This window comes from Drosophila miranda, chromosome 4 (genome assembly GCF_003369915.1).
Source record: "Drosophila miranda strain MSH22 chromosome 4, D.miranda_PacBio2.1, whole genome shotgun sequence".
NCBI lineage: Eukaryota > Metazoa > Arthropoda > Insecta > Diptera > Drosophilidae > Drosophila > Drosophila miranda.
The window spans coordinates 22808318-22825481 of NC_046677.1; the positions used below are offsets into that span (position 1 = coordinate 22808318).

The 17164-nt window shown below is 45.2% G+C and overlaps 1 protein-coding gene and 1 long non-coding RNA gene across 8 annotated transcripts in view; one reads left to right on the plus strand and one right to left on the minus strand.

Moving 5' to 3' along the window:
- Positions 1 to 17164, minus strand: part of LOC108162978 — a 72884-nt gene that overhangs the window by 32757 nt on the left and 22963 nt on the right. For both annotated transcript variants that reach the window (XR_004472773.1, XR_001775618.2), the window contains exon 3: positions 8678 to 8742. This is a non-coding gene — a long non-coding RNA (uncharacterized LOC108162978). The remainder of the gene's footprint in view (positions 1 to 8677; positions 8743 to 17164) is intronic.
- The window catches only part of LOC108162976 (CUGBP Elav-like family member 1), a 58617-nt gene continuing 42587 nt past the window's right edge, over positions 1135 to 17164 (plus strand). For 2 of the 6 annotated variants that reach the window (XM_017297975.2, XM_017297977.2), the window contains exons 1-4: positions 5769 to 6027; positions 10039 to 11287; positions 14351 to 14574; positions 16185 to 16267. In XM_017297975.2, the coding sequence (XP_017153464.1) occupies positions 10410 to 11287; positions 14351 to 14574; positions 16185 to 16267 (1185 nt within the window). In that variant the 5' untranslated portion in view covers positions 5769 to 6027; positions 10039 to 10409. Of the gene's footprint in view, positions 1826 to 5751; positions 6028 to 10038; positions 11288 to 14350; positions 14575 to 16184; positions 16268 to 17164 lie in introns of those variants that run through there. The other 4 variants (XM_017297976.2, XM_017297979.2, XM_017297981.2 and 1 more) reach the window with 4 other exon arrangements.

Consider the following 17164-nt stretch of genomic DNA (forward strand, 5'->3'; position numbering starts at 1 on the left):
TAAAGATTTCGAATCAATTTGTACTTAAAAAGATTGGATAATGGAACCATATAAGGGTTCATATTATATCTATATACCACCTAACTACCACTGTACACTGAAATCTATTGCAATACTCTCTCAAAAATATAGCCCTCCTCAAATTTTCCTCAAAGTTTCATTAAAATTACACAAACAACCTCTTGAAATGTTAAAATATAAACCCAAAATATTCGTGTAATTTACAAAATGCACAAATTATCTGCTCTCGAAACACAATATTCGCGCCTTGGTTGCACACCGATTCGGAGACCCGCATGTGCATCCAGCTCTGTCTAATTTATAGAGTGCCGCTCAAATGGGTCATATCCAGAGTCATTAATAGTCGCCGGGCAATATTCAAATTGAACGAAGAGCGAGCCCAAATTAGAATGCCACCCACCCATTGCCATCCCACTGCCATCCCACTGCTCTCCGCAGATCGCTGCTTATGGAGAGCCTGTCAAACTAACGGTCGAGCTAATCCCCCTGACAAGATGTCGGAAAGTGAAGCACACACCACACCGAAAATTGTAGAACCATCAACAGAAATTATAAAAACACGTAAATAAAAGACAAACAGATGTTCTGCTATGATTTTGTTTGCTTTTGCTCGGACATAAAAAGCAGGAAAATCGATCAGAGAGATGTCTCTCTCTAGATCTCTATCTTCCTCTCTGAAGACACCCACTTGATATTTTTTGCTCTCTGGGATGGATAGGGGCTGACAGTTTTCCACGAAAATTGGGGAAATTAAACAGAGCAGCAAGTGCAGTGAGTTGAGCAGAGATGAGTAGAGCAGAGAGAACATCATATTAATTTCGGTTTTGATTTAAATTATGTTCAACATGTCCAGATCTCAGGCGAAAGTCGGACGACCGCACGCCTCCTCCGTGGCCTGCCTGGCAAACAAAATTCAATTAAATTTGAAATAAACAGAACATGCATAATTTTTATATTTCCAAATATTATTTATATAATTTATATTCCGGAATAAATAAAGACGACAGCGGCAGCGCAGCAGCAACGCAGCGGCCGCTGGGCGACTCCATGGACATGGACTGTCAGGTCGATCAGCGCGGATCGCGGATCGGTGCCGGCAGTTCCATCTTGGACGTGAACGTGGACGTAGTCGGCCCCACATGAGAAAAGCCCACTCTCCCTCTCTCTCTCTCTCTCTCTCGCTCGCATTGTCGTTGTCGTCGTCGTCGTCGTCGTCGTCGTCGCCCACTCGCATTTTCATAAGAAAAAGTACCCCAGAAATACTCGTAGTGTATATAGTGCAATATATGTATATGTAAAAATTATGGTGGCCCAGTGCAGTTTTTTTGGAAATCATGTCACATGCAGTGGCTACTCAGAAATGCGGAAATTCTAGCCCAAAAAAATAATCAAAAATAAGCGCGGAATATCAAACGAAAATCACACTTTCAGAGAAGGTGGAAATTTGCTTAAAAAATAAAAAAGTAAATAAATATGAAAGGTGTCATAAAAGTGCGGCGATAATTTGTGCAGTGTATCTGTGTATCTGCGAGTGCGAGTGCGTCTGCTTTGTGTCAACTGAAAGATTTGACCTCGCACTTCACCCATCAAGTGAATTTATTTGTCGCTCAACTCACGCGATCCACTCTCGTCCGTCCCCATCAGTCGTGTGTCTTCCCCGGAGTTCCCCCTCCCCCCCTGTGACGATTACTACGATCATTAACCTCAGACCGAGCCGCGGCGGCACTCGGGCAATTTGTCACACAAAAGACATCATTCTACTCGTCAAATGCTGGGGATGCGCCGCCACTAACTGGCCCCAATTGTAAGTCCCTTCACTAAGCAGATTATCTTCGGATTTCCAGCACTGGCGACTGTGATTGTGTTTCAGAAGGGGCCGCACATTCGATATTTATGATCCACCGAATGTCGAACATGTGCAAATGCCGGCACGGCCCCAAAATAGTCGACATTGAAACAAAATTAGCAAAAAAAAAACAGCAGCAGCAGCAGCAGAAGAAACACCAGATAAAAAGGAATATTGGGAAATTTATAGATACGAGAATCGAGCAGAGAGTCCGAAACAGAGATATCCGAAAATACTCGATGGAAATATTATTAATTAGTTTTTGGACAAAGTTTTTTCTTCTTCTTCTGGGGCGTTGTGCCGCATCGCAGCGACATCATCGACAGCTCCGTTCCATTAATATCTCTATATATAAGCCAGAAGAGCATAAATCTTGGCTGGACCCGAGAGCAAACACCATTAAATTCAAAATCAAATCAAAACGAAACTACTCGTAGAAATATGCTCCGGAATGAGTTTATGAGTTGGGGGGGCCGGTGGGGGGCTTCACTGGTTTATGGTCTCCGCTTGCGTTGACAATTTTTATTTGTTTTTCGGGGCAACGCGTGGAAGGCATACGATTTATGCCAACCTGGATCAGCTGCTGTCCAGAACGGGTCAATAAAATGTATCCAATTAGAGCGCAAAACATACACAGATGACCCCAAAAACTAAAGCAATTTGTCAGGCCTTTGTGGGGGGTAGGGGGCGGATTGAGGTTTGGGTTTGGCTTGGGGCTTGGGGCCTGGGGCTTCCATTTTCCGTATTCGTATTCGTATTCTGTATTCGGATACTACGGTTTTGTCATTACGGTCAATAATTACCGCAGGCATGTCAACCGAAATTATTGCCCAGATAGATTTTCCAGCTCCTTGCCTGCCTTGCCAGTCGTTTGCCACACTTCGGTTTAAGTGTCCGGCCATGTGTTGCAGTCAGACCGCAAGGACTCTCTCTCTTCTCTCTCTCCGGGCCAGGTCTGCCGGAAATAATTACTCAGCTTGCCGTTCTTTTGAGTGGGTGGCAGTGGCAGTGGCATGGCCAGTGGGCCACAGCGGCACAGTGGTGAGGAGGTGGGGCGCTCTACACATTTAATTTATATTATTTGTGCTTCCTTTTGTCCGACTCTTCGACTTTCACCCTCAGACGGTCGGTCGGTCTGTCGCTCGGTCGGTCGGTGGTTCGGTTTTGTTTACCTGGCTTTATTAGTAGTTGTCTGTCGGTGAGTGTCCTTTTCCCTAGCCCCTTCCCCTCCACCTCCTTCTGGCCACTTCCTGTCTCCTATCTCCTGTCTCTTGGCTCCTGCTGTTGTCGTTATTCAACCACTAAACTGTGTTTTGGCTTTTGTTGCATTTGCAACCGCATTCGTGCGGCTTCTACATCTTCGATTTTCCAGTCAAGTCTCTAATAACATTATTGCAACTGAAGGGCTGTGTTTGAGTTTCAAGTTTTGATCGAAATTTTCCATTTAATATTTATACTTTAGCAAGCACCTCCCTGCCGACCTCTCGAAACGCCAAGCACAGTGCCTCGTGCCGTATAAATTATTAAATAACATTTTCCGCTTAACTAACAAATTTACCCCAGGGAAAAAACAGACAAACGTCTGACCCATACCCCAGAAACAGGCACAGGTCCAGGCCCAAGCCCAGGCCCAGGCCCAGGTCCAGGACCAGAGCCAAATCGTGGCTATAACAATTGCTCAAATCCAATTCAATATTGATCCGCATTCAGAGGGCTGGGGGGCCAGACACAGCCACAGCCACTCGTGGAGAGAATGGGCGGAAGGAAAAAACGAATCGAAGTAACAAAAAGGGTTACAAGTTGGCCCAGACACTCGCCTTTCTGCCCATGAATGCGCCCGGCAGACGGAACTATCTATGTGCACACACAGACACAAACACATGTATCCTGTATCCTTGATTTCAATGGATGAACTTTTTATGGCGGCTATTTACTTGCCGGCTCGACTGTACCTGCCCAAGGGCTGCCCGAATGCCCGACTGCCCGAATGCGTGTGTGTCGCCAGTGGAAGGAAGTGCGGAGTAATTACGCCCAGATAAGATTTACAGATTAGATAAATCGGTAAACAGTTAGCTACAGAGACGCTACCGATAAGCAGATTGGTATCAGAATCCCCTGGCTTACGCCGTGCTTCAAGTGGTGGGGGAGGGGAGGTGAAGGGGAGTGGGCTCTGTGGCTGGTTTATGGAACGACCGCAGTGCTGGGATCCCTAATGGATGATAATACAGTGTTATCAAACTGTCTGCGAATGCTAATCAAACCAACAATACAGAGATACTCTGAGTGGAGAGGGAGCCCCATTCTGGTAGATAGGAACTCTGATTAAGGCACACAACAAACTGTTGAATACGATACGACATATGGCACTAAATACATCCGGCTGTTGGTGGGTTATAAAATCCAGAAAGCTACTGGATGGAGGGCTCTACTAATCTAATAATTTGTGGCTGTAGCTGTGGATAATCATTCTTTAAATGAGCTCATTTCTAGGACAAATTTAGTACGTATCCCCTCTCCTTAAATGCTGTAAACTTGGGTGGAATTAGGAAGTAAATCCCACCCCCTAACATTTCCTGGCGTTCAAAAATAGACAAATTATAATTCCCGCAATGAATTGGTAATTGAATATTCGATTTTTCCGTTCGATTCCATTCCGGCTAATGCATGTCCCCCCCCCTGGACAGTGTACGCCATATAATTATCTCCTTAGAACCGAGCAATGGAGTGCGTGAGTGAGGCCTGGGCATACGCCTATACATATGGAAAGTGACACACATTTACCACTAAATAGTCGCTTATTATAATTTGATGGCACAATGACAAACAAACCGAAAGCCCGGGGCAAAGCCAAAGGCAAAGGCCTTTCTTTCTTTCACTCCCGCACATGGAGGTATCGAATCGGTTCTATATAGCACACTGTATAGTACTGTAGGTATATAGGACTCCCTTGGATGTGTGTGTGTATGTGTTATGGCCATGGCTGAGAGGTTGAACGGCTGGAACGGCTGTCCGGTCACACGACTCCGCCCCACCCCTCTCCGCCCACCAGGTCACCCACTTGAAACTCATCGATACTTTGGCGGCTACGTGGCATGCTCATTGGTCTCCATTTTCCCCCCTGACGAACCGAACGGACCTCGCGCTGCCCCAGACAGACAGACAGGCATTGGTATTTGTGTAATGGCTGGCACTCTTACACGGACACGGGGGACAGGATATATATATTCGGAGCGGCCACTCGCACGGGTTTAGTTTATATTTATGAGCATTATAGTGCGGATATATCGAGCGCGAAGTCGAGACCCGAGACCCGAGAGTTGGAAAGTAATTGCAACGGACAATGGTTATTTGAACTGTTCTAGTGGCTCCATTTTACAGTGCTTCGCTGGGGTTTGGATCGGTTCAGTTTCGTCATGTGTTTTGATAAGACGAGATGGCCATACAAATTGTTTAGCCGCCGCTCCATGGAGCGCTCCAGTGCGCGAATGTTTGTTAGATCGACCATGGCTGCATTTCTACTCCCCAATGTCCCCCCTGCACTGCCTCGATAAGATGTTCCATTAAAGAGCTCCACCACCTGTACAGCCCGAACAGAGTCACATTTCGACTTGAAGCAGGGGCAGCAACAACAGTAGCGGGAGAAGAGCTCTCCGGCAAGAGCAAATATTTGAGCAGAGAAAAACCCAAGGGAAAAAGAGCGACAGGGAATGTTACCTGACGGCAATCAGCGAGCAATTATGCGATAAGCGGTGACCCTTATCAGCAGAAGCACCAGCAGATAAGAGCCACAGTCATCGGGAGAGAGTGCGAGGGAGAGAGAGAGAGAGAGAGCCAACGCTGGTGAGTGGTTGGATATTGGGGTTCCGCTGGGAGAATTATGAAATCAGAATACGAATTTTCGGGTTCCTGTTAGTTGCCCTCCATAGGCGTCTACGTGCGGTTCGTCTCCTTTTTCGTTGTCGTCGTCTTTGTCGTCCATTAACGCGAGTAAACGCGAGTGCATTCCCAGTGATTTGAATGATTGATATACCTGCTCTATACATACATACATATATGTAGATAAATGTACTTGATATCAGCTCAAGATATGGATATTGTGACATCTGTTGTGTGAAACGTGAAAAGATACTTTGGATACTTTTATTAGTCGAGGGATTAGTGTGAGTAAATACGTAACATAAATCTTTAAAATATATCCCTTTGAAACTGTTATACAAACTGCATATACCACACTGTCAATTCGAAGTTTAAACAGTCTTTAAACTGCTATAAAAACTCCGCTAAAACTGTTATACCCAAGTGTTATCTGAGGCTTTTTCTTTGGCTTAGTCATGCCCCCTAATATCATCAAAAGATATAGAAACCTGTTTATCCCAATCTCCCCATCCCCAGCACAACTTTGGATAGTTTCTCTTTGCACTTGGATACGCGTATGAGCCCCAGATACACACACATACTCGTACGTACATCATATGCCATATTCCATACGACGACGCATGGAAAAGTAAACCACAATAAACGTATTAAACGAAAGAGCGGGACAGAGGGACAGATAAGATAAGGAAACTCGCTCAACAAGTGAATGGAAGTGGGATTGGGAGTGGGTATACCCAGTATGTGACTCGGACATATGGAGGTACGAACCCCAGCACCAGTCCTAGCAACAGTCTCAGCAACAGCCCCAGCCGTGTGGCATGGTACAATGCACCCATGGACGACAAGTGACATCTTTACGAAATGTCAACGGCGCGCTGTCATCTGTCAGAGAGACAGAGAGAAAGAGAGAGGGGAGAGCGAAACAGAAACAGTCACTGCAATTGGGGTCACAGAGTGTGTCCTACGAACGGGACCAAGAGCACGAATCTGTTGCCTACATTTGCATACAACGGACAAAGTTTGATTATCTCCGGCCTGGCCAGTGCCTGTTGGGGGATGGCTGGCTGGGGGGTTGCGGATCAAGGGTAGGCAGCTGGGCAAAATATTGTCACTAAAGTTAATTAAAAAACAGCCAGGGGCACACACACACACACACGCTCTCCCTCTCTCCCCCACACACCCGAGAGAAAGGATAGGAATCTGGTTTAATAAAAATGCCAAAGGCTGGTGGCCGGGGGTTGCCTTTAGGGGTAGCTCTCTGTCAACGCTGCTGCGTGGGCAAACAAAGGAAAATAAATAGAAAAGAGATACTCAATAATCAATAGATAAATAAAATTACAAGGTGACAGCAACAGCTATGCGGAGGATGGCACAGCTGGCTGCTCCTCCACGCCTCCCTCCCCAGTTGGGGGGGGGGTGGGTTGTGTGCCGAGACTTTTAAAGCTGCAGGAGCCACATCAGCAGCAGCCAGGAGGTAGCCGGGAGGCAGCGGCAGCGACGATAACTGCTCATAATGCAGCAGCAAAGAGGGGAAAGGGGGTGCCACTGCCATATTGAACAGCTGCATACCCTTTCAGTGGGAGACCAGAAACAGATCTAAGGGATCTGCACTTTTAAAATCTATAAATTTTGTAGATTTCGGGGATTGCTTACCAATTGTGGAAGATCTGATGATCCTACAGTCATCTGACCCCTCCTATAGCCGAAACAACTCTCCTCGGTGGCTATACCCTCACTCTAACGACATTGGCGTCGATGTTGTTGTCGTCGACATCGTTTGATGGCGCTAGGATAAGCGCGTGGCAAGTGGCAAGGAGCAGCAGCAGAGGCAGGAGCTTCAGCTTCAGTAGCATGCCGCTGGCAAACCGATGGCTGTCTGCCTTCCTAACACGCTTGTTTCTGGCTTGAGGGCTGCCAGAGTGCGACGGAGTGGGCGACGGAATGGCGACTGGGGGTTGGATGCAACAAGCGTTTTATGGCACGACAACGATGCGGATGATGGGGACGACGACGACGGCAACGACGACAGTTGCCAGTGTCCGGCCCAGAGGAGCGGACGGAGCCGAAAAAATAACACAAACAAGAAATAAAAAGCAAAGGCAAAAATAAATAAGCGAAGAACGTAAATAGAAGAGCGCGAAAATATGCAAGCGTTGAAATTTATTAAAAAATAATAGAGAAACCGGCGAATTTTCGTGGCGATTATCTGGAGAATGAGGGGAAAACGCGCGCACCGCGAGGGACACGGTTGCGGAAGGGGGAAAGAGTGTGACAGAAAAGTGTGTGCGTGAACTGAAGTGAACTTTAAGATTAAGGTCGGAAAATACTCAGAGAAAGAGTATCGGAAAGATAGGGAACGTCGCTTTAGGACGAGTCCTCTTTCTGAGGGTTTTCAGCTTGATAAGCCATCATGTTATTATTCCATAATAATCCAAGTTCAACAAACGATTATAAATACAATTAAAATTCCGATAAATATATACATATATTATGGAGTTCTGACTTAGGTAATATTTAGAAAATAGTTATATATTTGTGTCACATCGAAATGAACTGAAATGCATCTTCTAATCGAGTGTAAGGTACAGACTAAGTATACGTCCAGAGCCTCCTGTGAATATGGTGTCATTTACTTGGGATCATATATATTTTTGGAAAGTAGAATTAATAATTGCAGTGTATTAACTACATCCTCGTCGTCAATTTGGCAGTGTATTGACACACACGTTTTTTTTCAGTCTCTTCTTTTTGGTCACCTCTTGTCACGGACTCTTTCAAGTTAGGTGTGACCGTACATTCATTTTACCATAATACCTAACAAAAATATTACAGCTTTTTTTTTGAAATTAAAGCTTAAGACAATATTGGTTATGGAGACTGTTAGGTTAACTGTGACTTTACAGGAAAAATACTACAAAAAACAAAATATCATACCATTGAACCATTGCAGAGACGGTTGGACATGTTCTTCATGAACTTCATACGCTTCCAGGAACCATCTGTTAAGAATATATTTCAAATAATTAATATTAATATATTTTTAACATATATAAACGATTGTAAAATCTTATAGGAACACCCCCATATGTACCAAATATTTTGACAAAAAGTTTACATTTGCTGCCAGTGGTTTTGGATTGAAATGTATTAAAAGAAGCATTTCTAAAAGTACAAACTGTTATATTTACTTAAAAAAGAAGCCCACAAATTTCAAGCTTGAGCTCAAACCACCTCGGATTGGTTTACAGAGAGAGACTGCTTTAAACCTACCGCAGCAAGGATAATGATGGTAATCGCTTTCCTCCCAAGTCCTTATGCGGTTGTATATGCCTCTTAGATACCTCTGTCTCTGCACCAACCACCAGATCCGACCCATCGGATCAGCCACTCTGTGAATCTGGGAATCTGCGAATCCGAGTATGTGGAAGCGCGCGTTAATTAAGGCTCCCGTCCATGCCTGTGGTCAGTCAAGTGCGACAACAAATAATTTGATTTCAATTTAACTAATTAGCTGGAGCCTTCCACATTGTGCGGCCAGCAGTGGCCAGCTCTCTCTCAGCACTCGTTCGCCTTGCCCTGCCCTGCCCTGCCGCTGTCTGAATCTGTCTGTGTGAGCACTCGAAATGCTTATCTGTTTAGCGGCAGATACATGTATATAGATATAGACATGCACTGGTACTGGTACTGGTATGTGGCAGAGTGTGTGTATCAAAGCCCGGCACTTGAATGCCGACAGACAGTCGAGTGGAGCCCAAGTACTGCGGTCAGTCTGTCAGTCAACGTGCAAGGCACTTCCATTGAAATGCGCTTAGCTATGCAGCTACGCTCCATGCTCAATGCAGTTGGATAAACTACAAGCTGCCGAGTGGGCTGCCCTTGGAGTGGGGTGGGGTTGGCGTCCTTTGGGGTGGTCAGTGGTCATAGGCTGAAGAGCTGGCAGCCATTTTGACTGTGGTTTCCCTAGTGGATACTTAAAAAATTAATAAATATTTGCATTGCTCTTGATGGATGCTCATTTCCAATCGAATTGAAGGCATGAGAAATGGAATTTCTAAATGATCTAAAGAATGAAGTTATCTGTGAGATATCGTTGGAGTATAAGCTATTAATCTGTTTAGAAACTCCATTATTCCATTCCTGAAGATAGAAATCACCATAGAACACCATAGAACCACCACTGTTGTTGAACCTAAGAAAGGTGCCGATTCCCACTCATAGCTACAATAATACATTTTCTACAATACATAATCCATGTCCTTTAATCAGCAAACACTTTGTTCTCTATTTAATTACAGTTGTGCTGGAACCCTTTCGTAGAGTGTTAAAAACCAGCGAATACGAACACTGGAGCTAATTGTGAGAGGAAAAACTGTGATAAACAAAGCGAGAGCGAACTGCAACAAATAAGGGATAAAGGATAAAGGACTCGAGACTCCTGGGCAGCGGGAACAATTAAAAGCAGCGCAATAATATACAATTTTAATAAAACTAAAACCCGAAGCAAATTAAAAAGCGAGCGTCGCCAAATGCGACACTAAAAGTAATTAGCGACAGCAGACAGAAAGAGACAGAGACAGCAGATAGACAGGGACAGAGACAGAGACAAGGACAGACAGGGTGGGGGTCGTCGCGAGTCGGTAATAAAAACAGAACAAAACTGTTATAAATGATGTTGCAATCCTTGAATCTGCACGCGGATACACTGAGCGGCATTCCAGAGGCAGCAGCAGAGGCAGTGGCAGTGGCAGTGGCCGGGCCCGTGGCAGCAACAGAACAAACTAACGAGGCAGCAGCAGCAGCAGCAACAACTACGATGCTGACAACGGCACCTGTTGCACTTATTGCTAATGGCAACAACAACACCAACAGCAGCAGCAACAACAACAACAACAACAGCAACCTTTATAACAATAACAATTTAAATAGCAATAACAATTGCAACGTACAACAACCGCAGCAGCAGCAACAACAACAACAGCAACAGCTACAACAACAACAACAACAACAACAGCTACAACTACAACTACAGCCAGTCAAGTATTTAGAGAATCTAACGAGCTCAGGAGCAACTTCAGGTGCCATCGCAGCGACAACAACTTTTACAGGTGCTGCGAAAAGTTTCCATCCATATTTGCGGCCCACTTGCAACACCAACAGCAACAGCAACAACAACAACAACACAGCCAGCCTCATCCCAGCTACAACAAAAATGTCGACTGCATTGTTGGAAACACTTTTGCAAAACCAAATAAATTCCAGCACAACAACGCCGACCGTTCCAACAACACCAACAGCAATAGCAGTAGTTCCTGCAACACCAACAGCAGCTGGAGCCGCAACAACCGCAACAACAGCAGCATCAGCAGTGGCAGCGGCGACAGCAGCGGCAGCAGCAACGCAGCTGAATTCCGGCATTAATTCCAGAACTTCATTAGTCGACCAGAGCCAGAGCCAGAGCCAGAGCCTGGCCGGGGGCATCGGAAATGCTGCTGTTATGGTAGTCGCCGCTGCCCCACCCAATGTTGCCACAAGCGTCCAAAATCGGTGAGTGTAGCGCCCCTCCCAGAGCTCAGCTTTAGTCCATTTTTCTGCATCAGCTTCCCAGCAAATGGCTGCGAAATGATTTATTGGTTAGTGATTTAGTCGGTGGGTGTTGGTGTAATTAGTAATTTGGGCTGGCGCTGGAAAGTATGCAATGGAATATGCAATTTGTTGGGGGTTCATTGTGGGAGGCAATTAAAGGAAGTCCCTTAACATATACACAGCTTTACAAGAGCCCATTCCCCACTTCAAGCTATAAATGGATGCCTGAAAGACCTGTCCTTCATCGAAATTCCCCTCGAACGGTGTCCCATCCCATGAAACCTTTACAAGCGTTTCCGCCATTCAACTTCAGTGCTTATCATTTTGCATATTACCTGGCCGCTATACGAGCAGAACATTTCAATTTCCTATAGCCGCCATCTCCGACTCCGACAACTTTTTGGCTATCACATTTCAAATGGTTATTCCTCGGACGTGCGCCACATTTTCTATTTGTGAGCTTCCTTTGCCCGGAAATTATAAAAATTCGACTCGAAATCGTCGGGCGACCCACTTCGGCGACTGATTTAATTAAAATAAGTGACAATGTGCATTGGCCAGAGGGGGGAGGGCATGAAGGGGGAGGAGGGTGGATGGTGGAAGGTCGCAGCAGCAGCCCATCGAGTGACTAATGATAATTGGCATTGCATTAAGGTTATTAATTGGCAGAAGCCATCAAGGCGGCAATTTTCACATAGCCAACGAGCCATCAAAGATAATAGCGAATGATTATTGACAGGACATTGTAATTATAATATTATAGCGTCTTCGTAATGACGATAACGATGGGGAGGGTCTAGGATTTCAGGGGGAACCACCGCAGGCTCTTGAAAGCGAAACCAAACGAGAGCCTGAATCGACTGTAAGGGGCCCTAGAACTATCATCTATACGGCTCTCCTGGCTCTGCTGTCGTGCTCGGCCATTAAATAATAAAGCAAGAATTATTAAATTTATGTTGGGTCATTTTTATGCGCCTCTGGGTCCAGTCCGTCCTGCCTCTATCTTTGAGCTGTTTGCTTTTGTTGTGACAGCCGCGGCATAACAAACTGCCATCATAAATTAAGTGCCACGTCACGACTGGACTGTGTCGCCATCTCACAGTGGCTTCAAGTGTGTGTTCCTGCTATTTCCAGGACTATCATAGCACTCCGAGGGGGTTTCTAGAAGCAGAGTATTCGCTTACGCTTGAGACGCACTGGTTTTTCATTAGACCTCAGCCCACTGTGCCATGACAGCGTACTTTCCTCTCACTCAAGTTGTTGAATTCGCATTGAGCTACGATACCAACAGAGTCATCGTCGTCGTCATCATCGCCAGCATCATCATCATCAGTGGGCCCTTCCCTGCCCCCGCCCCGTCAAACACCTGCTGTCCTACCCCAAATCCCAGTGAGAGCCTGCTCTGCCCTTCTGCCACTCTGCCACGCCTCAGCTGCCACCGCAGGCGATTTTCTCATTAAGCCTGGTCGCATTTAAATGAAACTGAATTATTAATGCACAAGCGCAGCCCCGAGAGACACCCAAGGAGATGATGTTCTGAGGCTGTGGGCTGGAGACTGGAGCCTGGCACTCGGGGAGCGTTTCTTGGCTCTCTTTTCGCTCCCCGATGGATTGGCGCCAGCCAGAAATAATTGCCTTACAGACTCCAGGGGCAACACACCTGTCGCTGCTCCAGCTCCACCGCTTCTCCTTGTTTTTGGCTTTGGCTTTTGTTATTTTATTTATTTTTCCGTTCATTTTTGGGGAACACGCACGGAATTGGCTGTTGCAAAATGCGTGAATGTTTTCCGTTTACGAGATTTATGCTGCAGGCACAGAAGTCACGATGGATTACGGCTCCGCCAGCCCCTCTCCTCCCCTCGACTTTGCATATTCCACCTAGAGGCAGAGTCAGAGGCAGAGGCCGAGGCAGTGGCAGGCCTGAATTTATCACCTTGACATAGACAATTTGGCGCGTCCTCGTTCCGGCTCTAATAGATTAATTTCGTTTTGTCATTTGATGGCAGCCCGCGGCAGCTCTTCGCTTTCACTGAGTGTCGGAGGGTTGTCATCCATCGCCTGCAGACCGCTCACAACCAGTGGAGCGCCAAGGGGGGTGGGCGAATGGGGAAATTACTTACGCAGGAAATTGGAAAATGAAGAAATTTAAAAGTAAATTGGAAGTAATTTCCTAAATGGCATCATTTCAGATGACTCCCGTCAGATAGAAGTTAATAATGAGCCCCCAGTCCCCCCCGCCCGGCTATATTTTTTCTCCATTAGGCGCCCGGCTATAGAGAAGGGAATATCAATTGCCGGCCCAAAAGTATGCAATGGAAATTTTAATACGTGAGAAACAAAATCCCACTCTGCATTGCTCTGTGCAGAGACAATTAAGTGCTCAAATTTATTGGGCCAACAGCAGCAGCAGAACTCCCTTTGAGCAAGCAACTTGACAGCCAACCAAAAGTCAATTTGGTACACCATCAAGAGCACCACCCAATAAACCCCTCGATTAGAAACAACAACGACAGGGACATCTCTAGGAAAACTTTTTCGGGCAGCCCAGCAACACACAAAAACCAACCGAAAGTGACCTCAAAGTAGAGCGTTCGATGCGTTGCCAGTCAGTCACTCAAAGGACAGCCCCTATCCCCCCCTATCCAGGACATTCCTAGCCGTCCCCCCAGTTAGAGACTGGTCAACCACAAAACAAAAGTAAAAACGTTTACAACTTTTTAGATTAGATTAGTTTGCTAATAACAATTAGTATTTGTATTTTATGCTGTTAGCCAACTTTGGTTGAGAGCGAGACCAAGGAGACTTGTTCTTGCTGTTCTTGTTATTGTTGCTGTGGCAGGCACTCCATCTCTCTTTTTTATGGTCATTAGCAAACGAAGTTAAGAGCAGTTACAGGCAGGGAGCTTAAGAGAGGGAATACAGTAGTTCAATGGCAAAGTTGTGGCTGGTATTTAGGATTTCTAATGACTTTACGAATGTAAATGGAAATAATTCTTATAAATTCTCTGCCCATCTCTCGTTTAGCATGTCCAGTCCCTTGGAGGATGACCTGAAAACCGAACTGGAGGCCATGGACACGAACAGCAACGAAATGCTGAAGGATCAGCCCGATGCGGATAATATCAAAATGTTTGTGGGCCAAATACCCAAGACCTGGGACGAGACCAGGCTCCGTCAGATGTTCGAGCAGTTCGGGCCCGTTCACACCCTGAATGTGCTCAGGGATAAGGTCACATCGATTAGCAGAGGTGAGTCGAGGCGTCACCGCTACCCTTCGGGCATACAAATGTGCGGATTATTCCGGTATTCAATGAAATTTTACAATGTCCATCAATTTTTGCCCCAGTGCCTGCCTCTGGCCATAAACCTCAAGTAATATGATTATGCTGATGGCGAGCCCGTCAACATTAAAACTTGTTCTCTCGGCCTCAGGTTCCCCTTTGGCTGGGGATGGGCTCCGTTCCCCTCGGGCTTCTGGTGGCGGTTGGGCAAAGTTTCAGCCGTGGTAATTGGCCATAATTGTGCGTGTATAAGCAGGAAAAACTTGCACAGCAGGATGCAGGATATGAGCATATGTGTGTCGGGTGTTGCTCTGCTTAATTTTCGGGGCTGTATTAGAATAATATCCGCATTTGCTTGCAAACTTTTGCGAAAGCGAAAAGGTAAATTCCATTATGCATATTTATGGCCTAGAGGGGTGGATGATAGGGGACTGTGGGGGGGGAGGCATGTGTGTGCATATGGGACCCGTTAAATGTAAGGTGTTCGAGCAAGGCTAACACGATGATAGCCAGGTTTTGGGAGGATTATAATTTAATCTAACTAATGGAGAAGTGGATATGAAGGATGACCAGAGAAGCAAGTACTTGAATATAGTTTGATAAGAAGTATAGCAGAGGAAAGTACTCAAAGAAAGACCGCATTGTGTGGTAGCTAGGTGAATAGAAAATAACGATAGCAAAGCCTTAAAGATAGCTTTTATATTGGTGGTTAAAAGATTAGAGGACTAGCAATCGATACTCTAATCAGCTCAGATCAGAGATCAAATATTGAACCACCTATTCAACATATTGACTTATATTTCCAGAAGCTTCAAGGCATTTTTCAAAGTTCATAAACAGATAGTCATTCATATACTCATAGAAAGAAGAAGGCATATACTCGTAGAGATCTGGTAGGCTATCGAGTATGGATACTCAGTAACTTTATTTATGATTAGATAAGAGGTCGTATATCGTTGAGAGTTTCACTTAGCAGCAGGTGTTGCAGTCAACAAACTATTGTTTATATAACGATATTTATGGAAAAGTGAGGAGAAAAAACTAGGCTATTGAGGGTTATAAATGGTACATAGATAAGAAAGTCAATACTGACCGATAAAAAGGAACTGTTTCCCATGAAAATAGATTAAATATCTCCTGAAATCTAGGACGATCTCTAAATGCTTATCGCTTGGCTAGTAAGCTATAACCAAAGCTTTGTATAGTCCCCCCACCATGATTTCCGTCCATTTCTCATACTCCCCCCGCCCCCGCATGGCTTGCATGAAGCGCTCGTCCCGTGAACCGTCCAGTAAACCGCATGACAAGGCCTGTACTATACTATACTATACTACTATAATCCCTGAACAACTTGGCCAAAAAGCATGATAAAACGCTGCCAAAAATAATAATAATTTTTGTATTGGTCCCCCAGTAAATAATATATTTTCTATTGCATTTTACAAACTATATATATATATATACGAGTATATAACGTTTAACACGTTCGTTTTGTATCATACGTTTTTGTGTAATTGTCTATCGATCCGTTTGATTTGTATTCGATATGTATTCGATTGTTTCATTTTCGTTTGCAGGGTGCTGTTTTGTCACCTACTATACCCGAAAGGCCGCCCTGCGCGCCCAGGACGCGTTGCACAACATCAAGACCTTGGACGGGGTAAGTACATCCCCGGACACTATCACCACCCACCACCCACCACCCCCCACCCCCCCTACAATCCCCCTCAACCCTGTCTATCATCCATGTAGCTTTGAGTTTTGCCCGTTTTCCTGTTCTCTGTGAATGTATGTGTGCGTTTCTTTTCATACGTTATCTATGTGTGCGTGTATCTATGTATGTGCGAGTATGTGTGCGTGTTCCTTGTAGCTGCTCTCTCACATATACATATGTGTATGTGTATGTGTATATGTGTGCACCCGCACAAGTACATATACATATACATATATATATATGTATATATTTATTTACTGTTTGTTTGTGCGCCCTTTTGAATAATACAGCTTGAGAAAGTCAACCGCTTGCGTCGTCCCCATCGATCGATCGATGACATACTTTCTCCCTGCATGGTTTTCGGGCGGGGGGCAGCCAGGCACCGATTGGCATTGGTATTGGTATTGGTACTGGTGGACTATTGGTATATGGCCAACACAAAATGTAATCATCAGTCAATTAGTGGATTCAATTATTGAGGACAATCTCATTGTTAACGTATTAAATGAAGCGTTCCACGCACAAGCAAACAGGCTAAGATGGCCAGGGGACAGGGGACAGGTTACAGGGGGAGGGGGAACACACGGCTGGGTCTAGGGTAACCACTCATGGAGCTCGTGTTCCCCTGGACAGTGGTTCCCAAGTGATTGACAAAACGATGGGAACTTTAGTCTCTAGGGTAGGGGTTTTTACATGCCTTGTGCATGATTTTAAATCTAAAAAAATATTTATAAATCTATGAAAATAAAAAGAAAGGAACGTAGATATAAAGCGAGTAAAATAAACCAGATAGATCGCTTGTGGAATGAGAGAATATAATCCTAAAAATTTAAAGAAAATCAA